Raw genomic sequence first — 20,501 nt, 5'->3', positions numbered from 1 at the left:
CACATGAAAAAATGCTCATCATCCCTGGCCATCAGAGAAACGCAAATCAAAACCACAATGAGATACCATCTCACACCAGTTAGAATGGCCATCATTAAAAAGTCAGGAAACAACAGGTGCTGGAGAGGATGTGGAGAAATAGGAACACTTTTACATGGTTGGTGGGACTGTAAACTAGTTGAACCATTGTGGAAGTCGGTGTGGCGATTCCTCAGGGATCTAGAACTAGAAATACCATTTGACCCAGCCATCCCGTTACTGGGTATATACCCAAAGGACTATAAATCATGCTGCTATAAAGACACATGCACACGTATGTTTATCACGGCAATGTCCAACAAGATAGATGTTAAGAAAATGTGGACATATACACCATGAATATATGAGCCATAAAATGATGATTCATGTCCTTTGTAAACCACCATTCTCAGTAAACTATCCCAAGGACAAAAAACCAAACACCGCATGTTCTCACTCATAGGTGGGAATTGAACAATGAGAACACATGGACACAGGAAGGGGAACATCACACTCCGGGGGCCTGTTGTGGGGTAAGGGGAGGGGGAGGGACAGCATTAGGCGATATATCTAATGCTAAATGATGAGTTAATGGGTGCAGCACACCAACATGGCACATTGTGCACATATACCCTAAAACTTTAATAATAATAATAAAAAAATTTTAATAGTCTTTTTTTTTGAGATTGATTCTTACTCTATTGCCCAGTCTGGAGTGCAGTGGTGCCATCTCAGCTCGCTGCAACCTCTGCCTCCTGGGTTCAAGCGATTCTCCTGCCTCAGCTTTTCGAGTAGCTGGGATTAGCGGTGCCTGCCACTATCCTCGGCTAATTTTTTGTATTTTTAGTAGAGACGGGGTTTCACCACGTTGGCCAGGCTGGTCTCAAACTCCTGATCTCAAGTGATCCAACTGCCTCGGCCTCCCAAACTGCTGGGATTATAGGCATGAGCCACTACGCCCAGCCTTAAATAGTCTTAATATCAGAAAGTACTAATGAAAAGGGGCAGGGGTCTTCTTTGTGTCCTTTTCAATTTCTCTATGGGATAAGTAAGGGAATGATACCATAAGGATGTTAGCATACATTGAAAACTTACTATGTGCTTAGCACCATTCTAAGCACTTGGATTTAGAAGCTGCAAACTTATTTCAAGAAATTTAAACATTTGACATCAAACACAAAAGTTAAAAGCAGCCACAGACTGATACGTACATCAAGCAAATTAGGCAAATATATTTCAAACTGACTTGGGTGTACATGAAGGTTTGTAAATATTACATCTTAAATTATCTTCACCTGGAAAAAATATTCAGAAGAACTGGACTGTTATTAATATCATATGTGAGATATTTTTGGTGAATGACAGTCACTCACAATTCTCTTGTGGTTTAGGATCCTGAGCTTTTTAATATACTAGTTTTAAGGATTCTTGGCAAGGAACAACTTTCAAACCACTCATGATTCTACTGGAATCAAAAATGTTTAAGTTGGTTTAACTATTCTTGAGAAGAAAACTAGGGTGAGTCTATGTACATCACATCTTCAGCTTCATTTTGAGGGTGTTTTAGTTAGCAGGTAGTGAAAATTTAAAGCAATGCTATGTTACACAGGAATAAACATATCAAAAGAGGAGAAAGTTTACAGGGCCTGATACAATAACAGTGTAAAACAAGTTCAAGTAACTTTTTTTTTTGCGGTTTTCACATTTTTTTAAATTTTTTATTTTCTTGTTACACTTTAAGTTTTAGGGTACATGTGCACAACGTGCAGGTTTGTTGCTTATGTATACATGTGCCATGTTGGTGTGCTGCACCCATTAACTCGTCATTTAACATTAGGTATATCTCCTAATGCTACCCCTCCCCCCTCTCCCGACCCCACAACAGGCCCTGGTGTGTTTTGTCCCCTTCCTGTGTCCATGTGTTCTCAGTGTTCAGTTCCCACCTAAGAGTGAGAACATGCGGTGTTTGGTTTTTTGTCCTTGTGATAGTTTGCTGAGAATGATGGTTTTCAGCTTCATCCATGTCCCTACAAAGGACATGAACTTATTATTTTTATGGCTGCATAGTATTCCATGGTGTATATGTGCCACATCTTAATCCAGTCTATCGTTGATGGACATTTGGATTGGTTCCAAGTCTTTGCTATTGTGAATAGTGCCGCAATAAACAAACGTGTGCATGTGTCTTTACAGCGGCATGATTTATAATCCTTTGGGTATATACCCAGTAATGGGATGGCTGGGTCAAATGGTATTTCTAGTTCTAGATCCCTGAGGAATCACCATACTGACTTCCACAATGGTTGAACTAGTTTACAGTCCCACCAACAGTGTCAAAGTGTTCCTATTTCTCCACATCCTCTCCAGCACCTGTTGTTTCCTGACTTTTTAATGATGGCCATTCTAACTGGTGTGAGATGGTATCTCATTGTGGTTTTGATTTGCATTTCTCTGATGGCCAGGGATGATGAGCATTTTTTCATGTGTCTTTTGGCTGCATAAATGTCTTCTTCTGAGAAGTGTCTGTTCATAGCCTTTTCCCACTTGTTGATGGGGTTGTTTTTTTCTTGTAAATTCGTGAGTTCATTGTAGATTCTGGATATTAGCCCTTTGTCAGATGAGTAGACTGCAAAAATTTTCTCCCATTCTGTAGGTTGCCTGTTCACTCTGATGGTAGTTTCTTTTGCTGTGCAGAAGCTCTTTAGTTTAATTAGATCCCATTTGTCAATTTTGGCTTTTGTTGCCATTGCTTTTGGTGTTTTAGACATGAAGTCCTTGCCCATGCCTATGTCCTGAATGGTATTGCCTAGGTTTTCTTCTAGGATTTTGATGGTTTTAGGTCAAACATTTAAGTCTTTAATCCATCTTGAATTAATTTTTGTATAAGGTGTAAGGAAGAGATCCAGTTTCAGCTTTCTACATATGGCTAGCCAGTTTTCCCAACACCATTTATTAAATAGGGAATCCTTTCCCCATTTCTTGTTTTTGTCAGGTTTTTCAAAGACCAAATAGTTGTAGATATGTGGCATTATTTCTCAGGGCTCTGTTCTGTTCCATTGGTCTATATTTCTGTCTTGGTACCAGTACCATGCTGTTTTGGTTACTGTAGCTTTGTAGTATAGTTTGAAGTCAGATAGTGTGATGCCTCCAGCTTTGTTCTTTTGGCTTAGGATTGACTTGGCGATGTGGGCTCTTTTTTGGTTCCATATGAACTTTAGTTTTTTCCAATTCTGTGAAGAAAGTCATTGGTAGCTTGATGGGGATAGCATTGAATCTATAAATTACCTTGGGAAGTATGGCCATTTTCATGATATTGATTCTTCTTACCCATGAGCATGGAATGTTCTTCCATTTGTTTCTATCCTCTTTTATTTCGTTGGGCAGTGGTTTGTAGTTCTCCTTGAAGAGGTCCTTCACGTCTCTTGTAAGTTGGATTCCTAGGTATTTTATTCTCTTTCATGCAATTGTGAATGGGAGTTCACTCATGATTTGGCTCTTTGTTTGTCCATTATTGGTGTATAAGAATGCTTGTGATTTTTGCACATTGATTTTATATCCTGAGACTTTGCTGAAGTTGCCTATCAGGTTAAGGAGATTTTGGGCTGAGACGATGGGGTTTTCTAGATATACAATCATGTCATCTGCAAACAAGGACAATTTGACTTCCTCTTTTCCTAGTTGAATACCCTTTATTTCCTTCTCCTGCCTGATTACACGTAATTGTCAGATTCACTAAAGTTGAAATGAAAGAAAAAATGTTAAGGGCAGCCAGAGAGAAAGGTCAGGTTATCCACAAAGGGAAGCCCATCAGACTAACAGTTGATCTCTTGGCAGAAACTCTACAAGCCAGAAGAGAGTGGGGGCCAATATTCAACATTCTTAAAGAAAAGAATTTTCAACCCAGAATTTCATATCCAGCCAAACTAAGCTTCATAAGTGAAGGAGAAATAAAATCCTTTACAGACAAGCAAATGCTGAGAGATTTTGTCACCACCAGGCCTGCCCTAAAAGAGCTCCCAAAGGAAGCACTAAACATGGAAAGGAACAACCGGTACCAGCTACTGCAAAAACATGCCAAATTGTAAAGACCATCAAGGCTAGGAAGAAACTGCATCAACTAATGAGCAAAATAACCAGCTAACATCATAATGAGAGGATCAAATTCACACATAACGATATTAACCTTAAATGTAAATGGGCTAAATGCTCCAATCAAAAGACACAGACTGGTAAATTGGATAAAGAGTCAAGACCCATCAGTGTGCTGTATTCAGGAAACCTATCTCACATGCAGAGACACACATAGGCTCAAAATATATGGATGGAGGAAGATCTACCAAGCAAATGGAAAACAAAAAAAGGGAGGAGTTGCAATCCTACTCTCTGAGAAGACAGACTTTAAACCAACACACATCAAAAGAGACAAAGAAGGCCATTACATAATGGTAAAGGGATCAATTCAACAAGAAGAGCTAACTATCCTAAATATATATGTACCCAATACAGGAGCACCTAGATTCATAAAGCAAGTCCTTAGAGACCTACAAAGAGACTTAGACTCCCACACAATAATAATGGGAGACTTTAACACCCCACTGTCAACATTAGACAGATCAACGAGACAGAAAGTTAACAAGGATATCCAGGAATTGAACTCAGCTCTGTGCCAAGCGGACCTAATAGACATCTACAGAACTCTCCACCCCAAATCAACAGAATATACATTCTTTTCAGCACCACACCACAGCTATTCCAAAATTGATCACATAGTTGGAAGTAAAGCACTCCTCAGCAAATGTAAAAGAACAGAAATTATAACAAACTGTCTCTCAGACCACAGTGCAATCAAACTAGAACTCAGGATTAAGAAACTCACTCAAAACTGCACAACTACATGGAAACTGAACAACCTGCTCCTGAATGACTACTGGGTACATAACGAAATGAAGGCAGAAATAAAGATGTTCTTTGAAACCAATGAGAAGAAAGACACAACATACCAGAATCTCTGGGACACATTCAAAGCAGTGTGTAGAGGGAAATTCATAGCACTAAATGCCCACAAGAGAAAGCAGGAAAGATCTAAAATTGACACCCTAACATCACAATTAAAAGAACTAGAGAAGCAAGAGCAAACACATTCAAAAGCTAGCAGAAGGCAAGAAATAACTAAGATTAGAGCAGAACTGAAGGAAATAAAGACTCAAAAAAGCCTTCAAAAAATCGAATCCAGGAACTGGTTTTTTGAAAAGATCAACAAAATTGATAGACCGCTAGCAAGACTAACAAAGAAGAAAAGAGAGAAGAATCAAATAGATGGAATAAAAAATGATAAAGGGGATATCACCACTGATCCCACAGAAATACAAACTACCATCAGAGAACACTATAAACACCTCTACGCAAATAAACTAGAAAATCTAGAAGAAATGCATAAATTTCTCGACACATACACCCTCCTAAGACTAAACCAGGAAGAAGTTGAATCTCTGAATAGACCAATAACAGGCTCTGAAATTGAGGCAATAATTAATAGCTTACCAACCAAAAAAAGTCCAAGACCAGATGGATTCACAGCCGAATTCTACCAGAGGTACAAGGAGGAGCTGGTACCATTCCTTCTGAAACTATTCCAATCAATAGAAAAAGAGGTAATCCTCTCTAACTCATTTTATGAGGCCAGCATCATCCTGATACCAAAGCCTGGCAGAGACACAACAAAAAAGGAGAATTTTAGACCAATATCCCTGATGAACATCGATGCAAAAGTCCTCAATAAAATACTGACCAACTGAATCCAGCAGCACATCAAAAAGCTTATCCACCATGATCAAGTGGGCTTCATCCCTGGGATTCAAGGCTGGTTCAACATATGCAAATCAATAAACGTAATCCAGCATATAAACAGAACCAATGACAAAAACCACATGATTAGCTCAATAGATGCAGAAAAGGCCTTCGACAAAATTCAACAACCTTCATGCTAAAAACTCTCAATAAATTAGGTATTGATGGGACGCATCTCAAAATACTAACAGCTATTTATGACAAACCCACAGCCAATATCATACTGAATGGGAAAAAACTGGAAGCATTCCCTTTGAAAACTGGCACAAGACAGGGATGCCCTCTCTCACCCCTCCTATTCAACACAGTGTTGGAAGTACAAGTAACTTTTCAAGTAATCTGGATACCTTTCACTCCCAATCAAAACATCAAGCAAACGATGGAGAATTTTTTTAAAAAAAAATCTATACTGTTAGAAAATACAAAATAACCATCTTCTTTTTTTTTTTTTTGAGACGGAGTCTTATTCTGTCGCCCAGGCTGGAGTGCAGTGGCACAATCCCAGCTCACTGCAACCTTCGCCTCTTGGGTTCAAGCAATTCTCCTGCCTCAGCCTCCCAAGTAGCTGGGATTACAGGCACCCGCCACCATGCCTGGCTGATTTTTGTATTTTTAGTACAAACATGGGGTTTCACCATGTTGACCAGGCTGGTCTTGAACTCCTGTCCTCAAATCCGCCTGCCTGGGGCTCCCAAAGTGCTGGGATTACAGGCGTGAAACACCATGCTGGGCCCACAAAATTACCATCTTATATCCTTAAAGGGTTGGATTTTATTTTGTAAGAACTAGACCCTATCAATAATGGATTGTGATACTACATGGTCAGATTAAACACTAACCTCTAAGACCTAATTCAGAAAATAGCTTGAGTATAGGAGGACTGAGCATCTCCTGCTCCAATGTTTTTGTCACACGAAGTACTTTATTACTATGGGATCATACCACTCTCAGTGATTTACTATTTCAGCTAACCTATAATGGTAATATATATTGCCCTATTCAAACATTTTCACACTTTTTTAGTTAAATTAAAAGAGAAACAACTAAAATTGCGTGAATTAAAGTGGTTAGAGCAAAAAATACATACAAGGTACTTTGTGTTTAGTTTGCTATTCAAAATTTTAAGTGCATTAGTGTAGTAAAAAGACTAGGCAACATTGTTTTCTGGAATGTCATGGTTTATAAGAAAAAAATGTGACCTTTTAATTGAAAACAGCTTCATAAATAACAGATATATTGTGTAAACACTCTGAGTATCTGTTACTCTGAAGAATTACACCCATACTTGAATAAAATCTTGGTAAATCCAAGAAGCAACAAAGAAGCCTCAAAGTAAAAGTTCTTCAGAAAGAACAAAGAGATGATGAAGATTCATTGCTTATTGGCAAATACACCAGTTAGCGAAAACACTATGATTGGCAGGCAATGATCATACAAATCACAAATCACAACCAAAGATAAATGAGGCAGAAGAGCAAGGTGGTTAACAGCATGGTCATTTGCATAAGACAGACACATGTATTCAAAGACCATGATACAGATACTTATTTGCTTTGTGATTATATACAGGACAATCATATAACTTCTCTGAGATTCCATTCTCCTCTCTTTATACCCATAATATGGAAAAAATCATATCTACGTCACTGGCTGTTTGGGGAACTAATTACTTTCGTTCTCCAAAACTTAGTGATGAACTAACAATAACTATATTTATTATTAAAGAAGAAAAGTTAAAATAAGAAAGAAGATGGCAGAGTAAAAACGGTGTGATGACAGGTCATCAGTTTACAACAAAAACAGATCGACATTGATATAGCTGATGGGGGGGACCCTGCACGGACATGATAAACAATATCCAAACAGCCCAATAACCTCACAGATGCCCCATAAACTATACAAAGGTGTAACAATCAAAAGAATGCTCAAGTAGGCTGCATGCCTTATGAAAGAGCAAACCAAGATTCACTCACTTAAGTTGTTTCTGAAGTTACCACCATAGGTAGCACACAAAGGTACATAATTCACTTCAATAACAGACTAGAAAAGACCATTTATAGTAATGTGTAAAACCTAAGGAATGCTACAAAATCATAAAATAGATGAGTGTATTTGAGGAGCCATCCTATGATCCTAGAGAATCAAAGCAAGCAGCATAATAAAAACGCACAAACTCTACAGGGAAAAAAAAAAAATAAACAGCTGGGCACAGTGGCTCACACCTGTAATCCCAGCACTTTGGGAGGCTGAGGTGGGAGGATTGCCTGAACCCAGGAGCTCATGACCAGTCTGGGAGACATAGTAAGACCTCGTCTGTACAAAAATTTTTAAAAATTACCTGAGCATGATGGCATGCAACTGTGGTCCTCACTACTGACCTGAGGCTGAGGAGGGAAGATAGCTTTATAGCCCTAAAGGGCTGGATTTTATTTCGTAAGAACTAGACCCTATCAATAATGGATTATGATACTATATGGTCTGATTAAACACTAACCTCTAAGATCTAATTCAGAAAATAGCTTGAGTACATGAGGACTGAGCATCTCATGCTCGAATGCCATGATCGCACCACTGCACTCCAGCCTGGGCGACACAGCAAACCCTGCCTCAAAAAAATAAAAAATAAATAAAAATAATTAAAAAGAACATTTAAATGCATTTGAAAGAGACAAGTATAAAATAATTTGAATGAGTAGTATAATAATCGTATATTTAAGTTAGGTCCACAAAACTCAGAAAGGTGATTGGTTAGTCTTCAGAATTGGGTCACAAACTAATACTTATTACACAAGAAATGCAACTTTGAGCACAGCCTTTGGGAAGCTAAGGTGACTCTATTAAAGATGACAGCAAGGATTTATGAGAAAATGAGTAGGAAGACAGAAAAGAGAAAAGTAGCAGATTCTTATGATAGTGTTATTTTAAAATATTAATATATTTCAAGTATCTGAATTCATAATTTCAAATAATTTTTGAAGCAATAACTGTTTAGGATCATAACTGACTTCAAATCCAGTGGCTTCCACTCATAGTCTTTTTTTCTTCTTTTATTGCTCCAAGGTGAATCACTTATAATCACTTTGGCCAATATTTGTACAGAGTGTCAGCTAGAAATTTTCTTTACATCATTTACACTTTTAGTCGATTCAAATCTAAGTTTTTAGTAGCTGATATTATTATCAGAACATATTTAATTAATTCATTATGCCCACTGGTTGCTAAACTGTAATAAGGGAGATGAATTCTAATAGTAATAATATACTAAAGATCAAAAAGATAACACCTGCTCCTTTTGAAACTATAGCTTATGAACTTCAGAATGGAGCCTCGTGTCAATGCCTCACTCCTACTTCCAACAGAAAGTTGCATGATGTCTCAGATAAACCAAAGAAAAGACAGAGTTCTGGTGGTGCCTGGAATTTCAAAATAGGGTTTATATACAACAAATTTTAGATTTAAATAACTCAAAGGGTTAACAATTCTTTTTTCACAAACACCCTTACTTTAGCAGGAGCAGGTGTTTTATATTGAACATGATATTTGAAAGCTAAGAACTCTTTTTCAAGAGATTTCCTTGTCATCCAAGGAAGAATATGTTTGGTATAGTTTCATATATTGTGTTTACATTACACAGTCTCTACCATAGCAACAGGCTATTAAATATTTATATCAAGCAATTAGAATCTCATTTAAAACAACAAATGTTCTTGAATATTACCAAAACAAAAATCTTTTCTTTGAAATTTTAATGTAGAATGCAGATGAGTTTTCTCCTTCCTTTAGATAATGGTGGTCCTTTACACTTACCATATAATTGTCCCTTTAAATGTTCTGTAATTAATGGCACAAGGCAAGTAAAGCAAACTTTCAATCAAACATGGAAATATTTTCTTACATACTTCATTCCTGCTTCCCTCATGCTCCCTTCCCACATACTGCCCTCCACATGTAACATGTATTAAGTGCATATGACAGTAACATTCAGCTCTTTATCAGCTCTTCTAGGTGGACAGATTAAAGTTAATGTGATGATCTAGTGCTAAGGTCATTGAGTCACCCAAGAAAGATGAATTTTTCATGTTTATCAACATCTTATTTAATAATAGCAAGGACAACTTTTTGCATATTATTTTTTAAATGCTTATAAAAGGGCATTTTACTTTAAATTATTAATTCTTTAACCAATCTGCAATTAATGTCTTAAACTAGATGACTGAACCTGAAGGTTTTAAAAAATCAAACTACAGTGAATATGTAGCATGAAATTATAGTAAAATATCAGCATGCTAGTGATTAAACAAAACCTAAATCAGAGCACTTTCCTACATCACTATAGTCATACTGAATAGTGACTATATAAAATGAGAAATTGTCTACATCATATGAATACTATTAATGACAAGCCTTTTTTAATTAAAATGGCAAGAATACAAATAGCTTATATCAGTAAAATACAGTAGCATTCAGGCTCTAATATGAACATTACATCAAATGTACCTATGGATAGATAAGGTTTAAGAGATTTAGGGAATTGGGAGAGGAAGGAAACATCACTTTTCTTGTTCCTCTAGATTACAGACAGCTGCCACAGACAATAAAATAAAATGGCAATTAAGTTGATTGCAGTACTTGAAAGAAAACTTATTAAAAATACAGATTTTTAATAAAATCTTACATTCTTGACAGATATATCATCACCTACCTTTCTAAAAACAGTAGTAGTAAACACAATTGTAGAAAATGTATGTTACTTAGTCTTTGAGTGGTACAATACTATAGATTTTAAAACCTGACAACACTCCTACTTTCTGCTGCTTCAATCTCAGATTATGGCATGGAATTTATGTAAGGTTGGTTCCAAAATGGAATATCAGATCCCAGGCCAGTATCAGTAAGTTGTACCCATTTTGGCATAGATTTTCCAGCCATGAAAACACAAATCACAAAGAAAAAAAATTAACCAACCAATTATTTGAGATACCAAGAAAGGGAAGGAAATCAGTTTTGTAAAAACATATCTCCCTGTTTTAATAAGCTTCTTTATTTACTCCGGATAGTGAACATAACAGTGTTCAATAGTGAAGTAAGCAGATTTTACACTCACTATCACTTCATGGATAGAAAGAGCCATATGCATTTTTGTTTTTATAAGTCATCTCAGATCACTGCAACATGGCACATTAGAACAGGGATTCAGAGACACAAAGTTAATAAACATATTTAACATTGCCAAGCATTTAAAAGATAAATGCACTCATGTAGCAAAAAAAAAAAAAAAATCAGTTTGTAACTTTGATCTTTCTCAGGGATGTGAAGAATCATTTCAGGTGTCAGAAATCTCTGTAGCAAAGATTCCTATAAGAGAAAAAATCATGCTGATTAATATTTTTAATTCAACTTTTTCAACATGTGTAACAAATGTATTCTAGTAAGTGTATCACTTCGGCAAAATGTAAGATTTTTCTTCATTTCTATGAAGGAAAACAAAAAACAATACATTTTTTCACTCAGTTTTCACAAATTGTGGTACATTCATACCATGGAATACTATTCAACAATAAATAGGAATGAACTATTGATACTTACAGCAGCTTGGGATGGATCTCACGGGCATTAGGCTGAATGAGAAAAGTCAGTCTCAAAAGGTTATCTCAAAATGACAGAATTATAGAAGAAAGTAGTGTTTCCCAGGAGACAGGGAGATGAAGAAGGGCAGGGCTACAACTATAAATAGGCATAATGAGGGAGTGAATTCTTTGATGCTGATGGAACAACTTTGCATCTTGATCATAGTGGTGCTGTGTGTGGATTGTAAAAAATATATATATACACATACAAACAAATGAGTGCATCTAAAAACTAGTGAAATCTGAATAAGGCCTGTAAACTAGTTAATCACATTGTGCTAATGTCAATATCCCAGTTTGTAAGATATTCCATTATAGAAGCTGGGGTAAGGATATGTGGGACTATCTGTACTATTTTTACAACTACCTGTGAGACTATAATCATTCTATTTTTATTTTTTAATTACTATTTTTTGAGACAGAGTCTCACTCTGTCACCCAGGCTGAAGTGCAGTGACATGATCTCAGCTTACTGCAACCTCTGCCTCCCAGGTTCAAGCAAATCTCATGCCTCAGCCTCCTCAGTAGTTGGGATTACAGACATGCACCACCATGCCCAGCTAATTTTTGTATTCTTAGTAGAGATGGGGTTTTGCCATGTTGGCCAGGCTGGTCTCAAACTCCTGGCCTCAAATGATCCTCCCGCCTCAGCCTCCCAAAGTGCTGGGATTACAGTCACGAGCCACTGCGTCTGGCCAAGACTATAATCATTAAAAAAATACCTGTGGTACATCTATACGATGGAATACTACTCAGCAGTTAAAAGGAATATGTGACAACTACTAATACATGCAACAACCTGGATAAATCTGAAATATATTATGCTGAGTGAAAGTCAACCACTAGAGGCTGCATACTGTATGATTCCATTTCTATGACAACCTGGGAAAGGCAAAACTAGAGAGGCAGGAAACAGAGCAGTGGTTAGAGGAGAGTAAATTTAGTGTGATGTCTGTTGTCTAGATAATAGGTGCCAGTCAAAGGACACCATTTGAAACTGATAGTAAAAGGTTAAGTGAGAAAAAAGGTGATTAAGGGCATTGTTAATCATATTAATAGAAAGGTAACAACTAAAATAAAATAAACTCTTCATAAAAGCCAAAAGAAATTTGTTAAGAAGCAAAGAAGACTGATCAAATGAAGAAATACAACAAATATCACACAGTACAGAAAGTAATTATAACTATTGATGGGACATAACAGTCATATCAATAATGTAAAAGATTTTAACTCATCTATTTTATTTATACTGTTCTATTCTATTTTTGAGACAGGGTCTCATTCTGTTGCCCAGGCTAGAATGCAGTGGCACGATTATGGCTCACTGCAGCCATGACCTTCCAGGCTCAGTTGATCCTCTTACCTCAGCCTACCAAGTAGCTAGAAATACAGGCACATGCCACCACATCTGGCTACTTTTTTTTTTTTTTTGTATTTTTAGTAGAGATGGGGTTTCACCATTGCCCAGGCTGGTCTCTAACTCCTGGGCTCAAGTGATCTGTCTGCCTCAGTCTCCCAAAGTGCTAGGATTACAGGTGTGAGCAACCATGCCCAGTGTAACTCACCTATTTTTAAAAAAGATTTTCAAAATGGCTGGGTGTGGTGGCTCATACCTGTAATCCTAGCACTTTGGGAGGCCGAGGCGAGTGGATTACCTGAGGTCAGGAGTTTGAGACCAGCCTGGCCAACATGGTGAAACCCTGTCTCTACTAAAAATACAAAAACTAGGTCAGGTGTGGTGGCTCATGCCTGTAATCCCAGCACTTTGGGAGGCCAAGGCAGGTGGATCACCTGAGGTCAGGAGTTTGAGACCACCCTGCCCAACATGGCAAAACCCCGTCTCTACTAAAAATAAAAAATGAGCTGGATGTAGTGATGGACACCTGTAATCCCAGCTACTCAGGGAGGCTGAGGCAGGAGAATTGCTTGGACCTGGGAGGTGGAGGTTGCAGGGAGCTGAGATCCTGCCATTGCACTCCAGTCTGGGGGACAAGAGTGAAACTCTGACTTAAAAAAAAAAAAAAAAAAGGGGGGGATCATTCCAAGATGGTCGAATAGGAACAGCTCCAGTCCACAGCTCCCAGTGTAAGCGACGCAGAAGACGGGAGATTTCTGCATTTCCAAGTGAGGTACGGGGTTCATCTCACTGGGACTTGTTGGACGGTGGGTGCGGCCCACAGAGTGTGAACCAAAGCAAGGCGGGGCATCACCTCACCCAGGGAAGCACAAGGGGTCAGGGAATTCCCTTTCCTAGCGCTCGGGTCACTCCCGCCCTAATACCGCGCTTTTCCAATGGTCTTTGCAAACGGCACACTAGGAGATTATATCCCATGCCTGGCTCGGTGGGTCCCACACCCATGGAGCCTTGCTCACTGCTAGCATAGCAGTCCAAGATCGAACTGTGAGGCGGCAGCGAGGCTGGGAGAAGGGCGTCCGCCATTGCTGAGGCTTGACTTGGTAAACAAAGCGGCCTGGAAGCTCGAACTGAGTGGAGCCCACCGCAGCTCAGTGAGGCCTGCCTGCCTCTGTAGACTTCACCTCTGGGGGAAGGGCATAGCTGAACAAAAGGCAGCAGAAACTTCTGCAGACTTAAACGTCCCTGTCTGACAGCTTTGAAGAGAGCAGTAGTTCTCACAGCACGGAGTTTGAGATCTGAGAATGGACAGACTGCCTCCTCAAGTGGGTCCCTGACCCCCTAGTAGCCTAACTGGGAGACACCTCCCAGTAGGGGCAAACTGACACCTCATACAGCCAGGTGCCCCTCTGAGACGAAGCTTCCAGAGGAAGGATCAGGCAGCAATATTTACTGTTCCCGCTGGTAATACCCAGGCAAACAGGATCTGGAGTGATTGGACCTCCAGCAAACTCCAACAGACCTGCAGCTGAGGGTCCTGACTGTTAGGAGGAAAACTAACAAACAGAAAGGAATAGCATCAACATCAACAAAAAGGACGCCCACACCAAAACCCCATCTGTAAGTCACCAACATCAAAGACCAAAGGTAGATAAAACCACAAAGATGGGGAGAAACCAGAGCAGAAAATCTGAAAATTCCAAAAATCAGAGTATCTCTTCTCCAAAGGAACGCAGCTCCTCGCCAGCAACGGAACAAAACTGGACAGAGAATGACTTTGACGAGTTGACAGAAGTAGGCTTCAGAGGATCGGTAATAACAAACTTCTCCAAGCTAAAGGAGGATGTTTGAACCCATTGCAAAGAAGCTAAAAACCTTACAAAAAGATTAGACAAATGGCTAACTAAAATAAACGGCATAGAGAAGACCTTAAATGACCTGATGGAGCTGAAAACCATGGCACAAAAACTACATGACGCATGCACAAGCTTCAGTAGCCAATTCGATCAAGTGGAAGAAAGGGTATCAGTGATTGAAGATCAAAGGAATGAAATGAAGTGAGAAGAGAAGTTTAGAGAAAAAAGAGTAAAAAGAAACAAACAAAGCCTCCAAGAAATATGGGAATCTGTGAAAAGACCAAATCTATGTTTGATTGGTGTACCTGAAAGTGATGGGGACAATAGAACCAAGTTGGAAAACACTCTTCAGGATATTATCCAGGAGAACTTCCCCAACCTAGCATGGCAGGCCAACATTCAAATTCAGGAAATACAGAGAACACCACAAAGATACTCCTCGAGAAGAGCAACCCTAAGACACATAATCGTCAGATTCACCAAGGTTGAAATGAAGGAAAAAATGTTAAGGGCAGCCAAAGAGAAAGGTCAGGTTACCCACAAAGGGAAGCCCATCAGACTAACAGAGGATCTCTAGGCAGAAACTCCACAAGCCAGAAGAGAGTGGGGGCCAATATTCAATATTCTTAAAGAAAAGAATTTTCAACCCAGAATTTCATATCCAGCCAAACTAAGCTTCATAAGTGAAGGAGAAATAAAATCCTTTACAGACAAGCAAATGCTGAGAGATTTTGTCACCACCAGGCCTGCCTTACAAGAGCTCCTGAAGGAAGCACTAAACATGGAAGGGAACAACCAGTACCAGCCACTGCAAAAACATGCCAAATTGCAAAGACCATTGATGCTAGGAAGAAACTGCATCAACTAATGAGCAAAATAACAAGATAACATCATAATGACAGGATCAAATTCACACATGACAATATTAACCTTAAATGTAAATGGGCTAAATGCCCCAATTAAAAGACACAGGACTGGCAAATTGGATAAAGAGTCAAGAACCATCAGTGTGCTGTATTCAGGAGACCCATCTCACGTGCAGAGACACACATGGGCTCAAAATAAAGGGATGGAGGAAGATCTACCAAGCAAATGGAAAACAAACAAAACACAAGCAGGGGTTGCGATTCTAGTCTGTGATAAAACAAACTTTTTTTTTTTTTTTTTGAGATGGAGTCTCACTCTGTCGCCCAGGCTGGAGTGCAGTGGCGTGATCTCGGCTCACTGCAACCTCTGCCTCCCAGGTTCAAGCAGTTCTCTGCCTCAGCCTCCTGAGTAGCTGAGATTATAGGCAAGTGCCACCATGCCCGGCTAATTTTTGTATTTTTAGTAGAGACAGGGTTTCACCATCTTGGCCAGGCTGGTCTTGGAACTCCTGACCTTGTGATCCACCTGCCTCGGCCTCCCAAAGTGCTGGGATTACAGGCACGAGCCACCACGCCTTGCCTAAAACAGACTTTAAACCAACAAAGATCAAAAGAGACAAAGAAGGCCATTACATAATGGTAAAGGGATCAATTCAACAAGAAGAGCTAACTATCCTAAATATATATGTACCCAATCAATACAAGAGCACCAAGATTCATAAAGCAAGTCCTTAGAGACCTACAAAGAAACTTACACTCCCACACAATAATAATAGGAGACTTTAACACCCCACTGTCAACATTAGACAGATCAACGTGACAGAAAGTTAACAAGGATATCTAGGACTGGAACTCAGCTCTGCACCAAGTGGACCTAATAGACATCTACAGAACTCTCCACCCCAAACCAAGAGAATATACATTCTTCTCAGCACTGCATCACACTTATTCCAAAATTGACCACATAGTTGGAAGTAAAGCACTCCTCAGCAAATGTAAAAGAACAGAAATTATAACAAACTGTCTCATACCACAGTGCAATCAGTCAAATTAGAACTCAGGATTAAGAAACTGACTCAAAACCGCACAACTACATGGAAACTGAACAATATGCTCCTGAATGACTACTGGGTAAATAACGAAATGAAGGCAGAAGGATGTTCTTTGAAACACATGAGAACAAAGACACAACATACCAGAAACTCTGGGACACATTTAAAGCAATGTGTAGAGGGAAATTTATAGAACTAAATGCCGACAAGAGAAAGCAGGAAAGATCTAAAATTGACACCCTAACATCACAATTAAAAGAACTAGAGAAGCAAGAGCAAACACATTCAAAAGCTAGCAGAAGACAAGAAGTAACTAAGATCAGAGCAGAACTGAATGAGATAGAGACACAAAAAACCCTTCAAAAAATCAATGAATCCAGGAGCTGGTTTTTTGAAAAGATCAACAAAATTGATAGACCGCTAGCAAGACTAACAAAGAAGAAAAGAGAGAAGAATCAAATAGATGGAATAAAAAATGATAAAGGGGATATCACCACCGATCCCACGGAAATGCAAACTACCATCAGAGAATATTATAAACACCTCTATACAAATAAACTAGAAAACCTAGAAGAAATGGATAAATTCCTGTACACATACACCCTCCCAAGACTAAATCAGGAAGAAGTTGAATCCCTGATTAGACCAATAACAGGCTCTGAAATTGAGGCAGTAATTAATAGCCTACCAACCAAAAAAAGTCCAGGACCAGACAGATTCACAGCTGAATTCTACCAGAGGTACAAAGAGGAGCTGGTACCATTCCTTCTGAAACTATTCCAATCAACAGAAAAAGAGGGAATCCTCCCCAACTCATTTTATGAAGCCAGTGTCATCCTGATACCAAAGCCTGGCAGAGACACAACAAAAAAGGAGAATTTTAGACCAATATCTCTGATAAACATCGATGCAAAAATCCTCAATAAAATACTGGCAAACCGAATCCAGCAGCACATCAAACAGCTTATCCACCATGATCAAGTTGGCTTCATCCCTGGGATGCAAGACTGGTTCAAAATACGCAAATCAATAAATGTAATCAAGCATATAAACAGAACCAAAGACAACAATCACATGAGTATCTCAATAGATGCAAAGGCCTTTAACAAAATTCAACAGCCCTTCATGCCAAAAACTCTCAATAAACTAGGTATGATGGAACGTATCTCAAAATAATAAGAGCTATTTATGACAAACCCACAGACAATATCATAATGAATGGGCAAAAACTGGAAGCATTCCCTTTGAAAACTGGCACAAGACAGGGATGCCCTCACTCACCACTCCCATTCAACATAGTGTTGGAAGTTCTGGCCAGGGCAATCAGGCAGGAGAAAGAAATAAAGAGTATTCAATTAGGAAAAGAGGAAGTCAAATTGGCCCTGTTTGCAGATGATATGATTGTATGTTTAGAAAACCCCATCATCTCAGCCCAAAATCTCCTTCGGCGAAGTCTCAGGATACAAAATCAATGTACAAAAATCACAAGCATTCTTATACACCAACAACAGACAAACAGAGAGCCAAATCATGAGGGAACTCCCATTCACAATTGCTTCAAAGAGAATAAAATACCTAGGAATCCAACTTACAAGGGATGTGAAGGACCTCTTCAAGCAGAACTACAAACCACTGCTCAACGAAATAAAAGAGGATACAAACAAATGGAAGAACATTCCATGCTCATGGGTTGGAAGAATCAATATCATGAAAATGGCCATACTGCCCAAGGTAATTTATAGATTTAATGACATCCCCATCAAGTTACCAATGACTTTCTTCACAGAATTGGAAAAAACTACTTTAAAGTTCATATGGAACCAAAAAAGAGCCTGCATTGCCAAGACAATCCTAAGCCAAAAGAACAAAGCTGGAGGCATCACGCTACCTGACTTCAAACTCTACTACAAGGCTACAGTAACCAAAACAGCATGGTACTGGTACCAAAACAGAGATATAGACCAATGGAACAGAACAGAGCCCTCAGAAATAATACCACACATCTACAACCATCTGATCTTTGACAAACCTGACAAAAACAAGAAATGGGGAAAGGATTCCCTATTTAATAAATGGTGCTGGGAAAACTGGCTACCCATATGGAGAAAGCTGAAACTGGATCCCTTCCTTAAACCTTATACAAAAATTAATTCAAGATGGATTAAAGACTTACATGTTAGACCTAAAACCATAAAAACCCTAGAAGAAAACCTAGGCAATACCATTCAGGACATAGGCGTGGGCAAGGACTTCATGTCTAAAACACCAAAAGCAATGGCAACAAAAGCCAAAATTGACAAATGGGATCTAATTAAACTAAAGAGCTTCTGCACAGCAAAAGAAACTACCATCAGAGTGAACAGGCAACCTACAGAATGGGAGAAAATTTTTGCAATCTACCCATCTGACAAAGGGCTAATATCCAGAATCTACAAAGAACTTAAACAAATTTACAAGAAAAAAACAAACAACCCCATCAAAAAGTGGGTGAAGGATATGAACAGACACTTCTCAAAAGAAGACATTTATGCAGCCAAAAAACACATGCAAAAATGCTCATCATCACTGGCCATCAGAGAAATGCAAATCAAAACCACAATGAGATACCATCTCACACCAGTTAGAATGGCCATCATTAAAAAGTCAGGAAACAACAGGTGCTGCAGAGGATGTGGAGAAATAGGAACCCTTTTACACATGGTGGGAGTGTAAACTAGTTCAACCATTGTGGAAATCAGTGTGGTGATTCCTCAAGGATCTAGAACTAGAAATACCATTTGACCCAGCCATCCCATTACTGGGTATATACCCAAAGGATTATAAATCATGCTGCTATAAAGACACATGCACATGTATGTTTATCGCAGCACTATTCACAATAGCAAAGACTTGGAACCAACCCAAAAGTCCATCAATGATAGACTGGATTAAGAAAACGTGGCACATATACACCATGGAATACTATGCAACCATAAAAAAGGATGAGTTCATGTCCTTTGTAGGGACATGGATGAAGCTGGAAACCATCATTCTGAGCAAACTATCACAAGGACAGAAAACCAAACACCACATGTTCTCACTCATAAGTGGGAATTGAACAATGAGAACACTTGGACACAGGATGGGAAACATCACACACCAGGGCCTGTCATGGGGTGGGGGGAGGGGAGAGGGGAAGCATTAGGAGACATACCTAATGTAAATGACGAGTTAATGGGTGCAGCACACCAACATGGCACATGTATACATATGTAACAAACCTGCACGTTGTGCACATGCACCCTAGAACTTAAAGTATAATAATAAATTATAAAAAAGAGTGTAAATTTCTCAAAAAAATTCACAATGACCCATAAAGCAAAACTCAAATCCATACTGTATATAAGAGATATACTTAAAACGCAGTTACTCAAAAAAGTTAAAAATAAAAATATTTACCATGTAAATAGAAACAACAAGAAAATAGGAGTGGCAACTCTAATACCAGACCAAGTAGAGTCCAGCAAAAGAAAAAAATCTAAATGCATAGGAAAAGGACACTTTATAAAAGCCACATTCCATGATGAAGAGTGACAGTTCAGAACATCAATGCAACAAATAAAACAGCAAACCACCTATATAAAGCAAAATTAGAGGATATGGAAAAAGAAATTAAAATACTAATAATAGGAGACTTTAGAACACCACTCTTGATATAAAACAGGTCAGATGAACAAATATTAAACAGTCATATAAAAGATCTACAAAAAATGAAAAAGTGGAGGTATTTACACCAGAAATTGGCAAGAGCTACAGATCAGGGCCTCCCCCTCCTCTCCTTTGGAAAGCCAGTTTACCAGCACACCACTGAGCTATCCCTACAGAATTAAAAATACCACATA

The 20,501-nt window shown here is 38.7% G+C and overlaps 1 protein-coding gene across 2 annotated transcripts in view; it reads right to left on the bottom strand.

The window, feature by feature from the left end:
• Positions 1-10,252: 10,252 nt before the first annotated feature.
• Positions 10,253-20,501, bottom strand: part of TSGA10 (testis specific 10) — a 145,601-nt gene continuing 135,352 nt past the window's right edge. For both annotated transcript variants that reach the window (XM_058428415.1, XM_058428414.1), the window contains exon 17: positions 10,253-11,220. In XM_058428415.1, the coding sequence (XP_058284398.1) occupies positions 11,196-11,220 (25 nt within the window). In that variant the 3' untranslated portion in view covers positions 10,253-11,195. The remainder of the gene's footprint in view (positions 11,221-20,501) is intronic.

This window comes from Hylobates moloch, unplaced genomic scaffold (genome assembly GCF_009828535.3).
Source record: "Hylobates moloch isolate HMO894 unplaced genomic scaffold, HMol_V3 SCAFFOLD_15, whole genome shotgun sequence".
Lineage (NCBI taxonomy): Eukaryota > Metazoa > Chordata > Mammalia > Primates > Hylobatidae > Hylobates > Hylobates moloch.
This window is presented reverse-complemented; position numbering and strand designations above follow the sequence as displayed.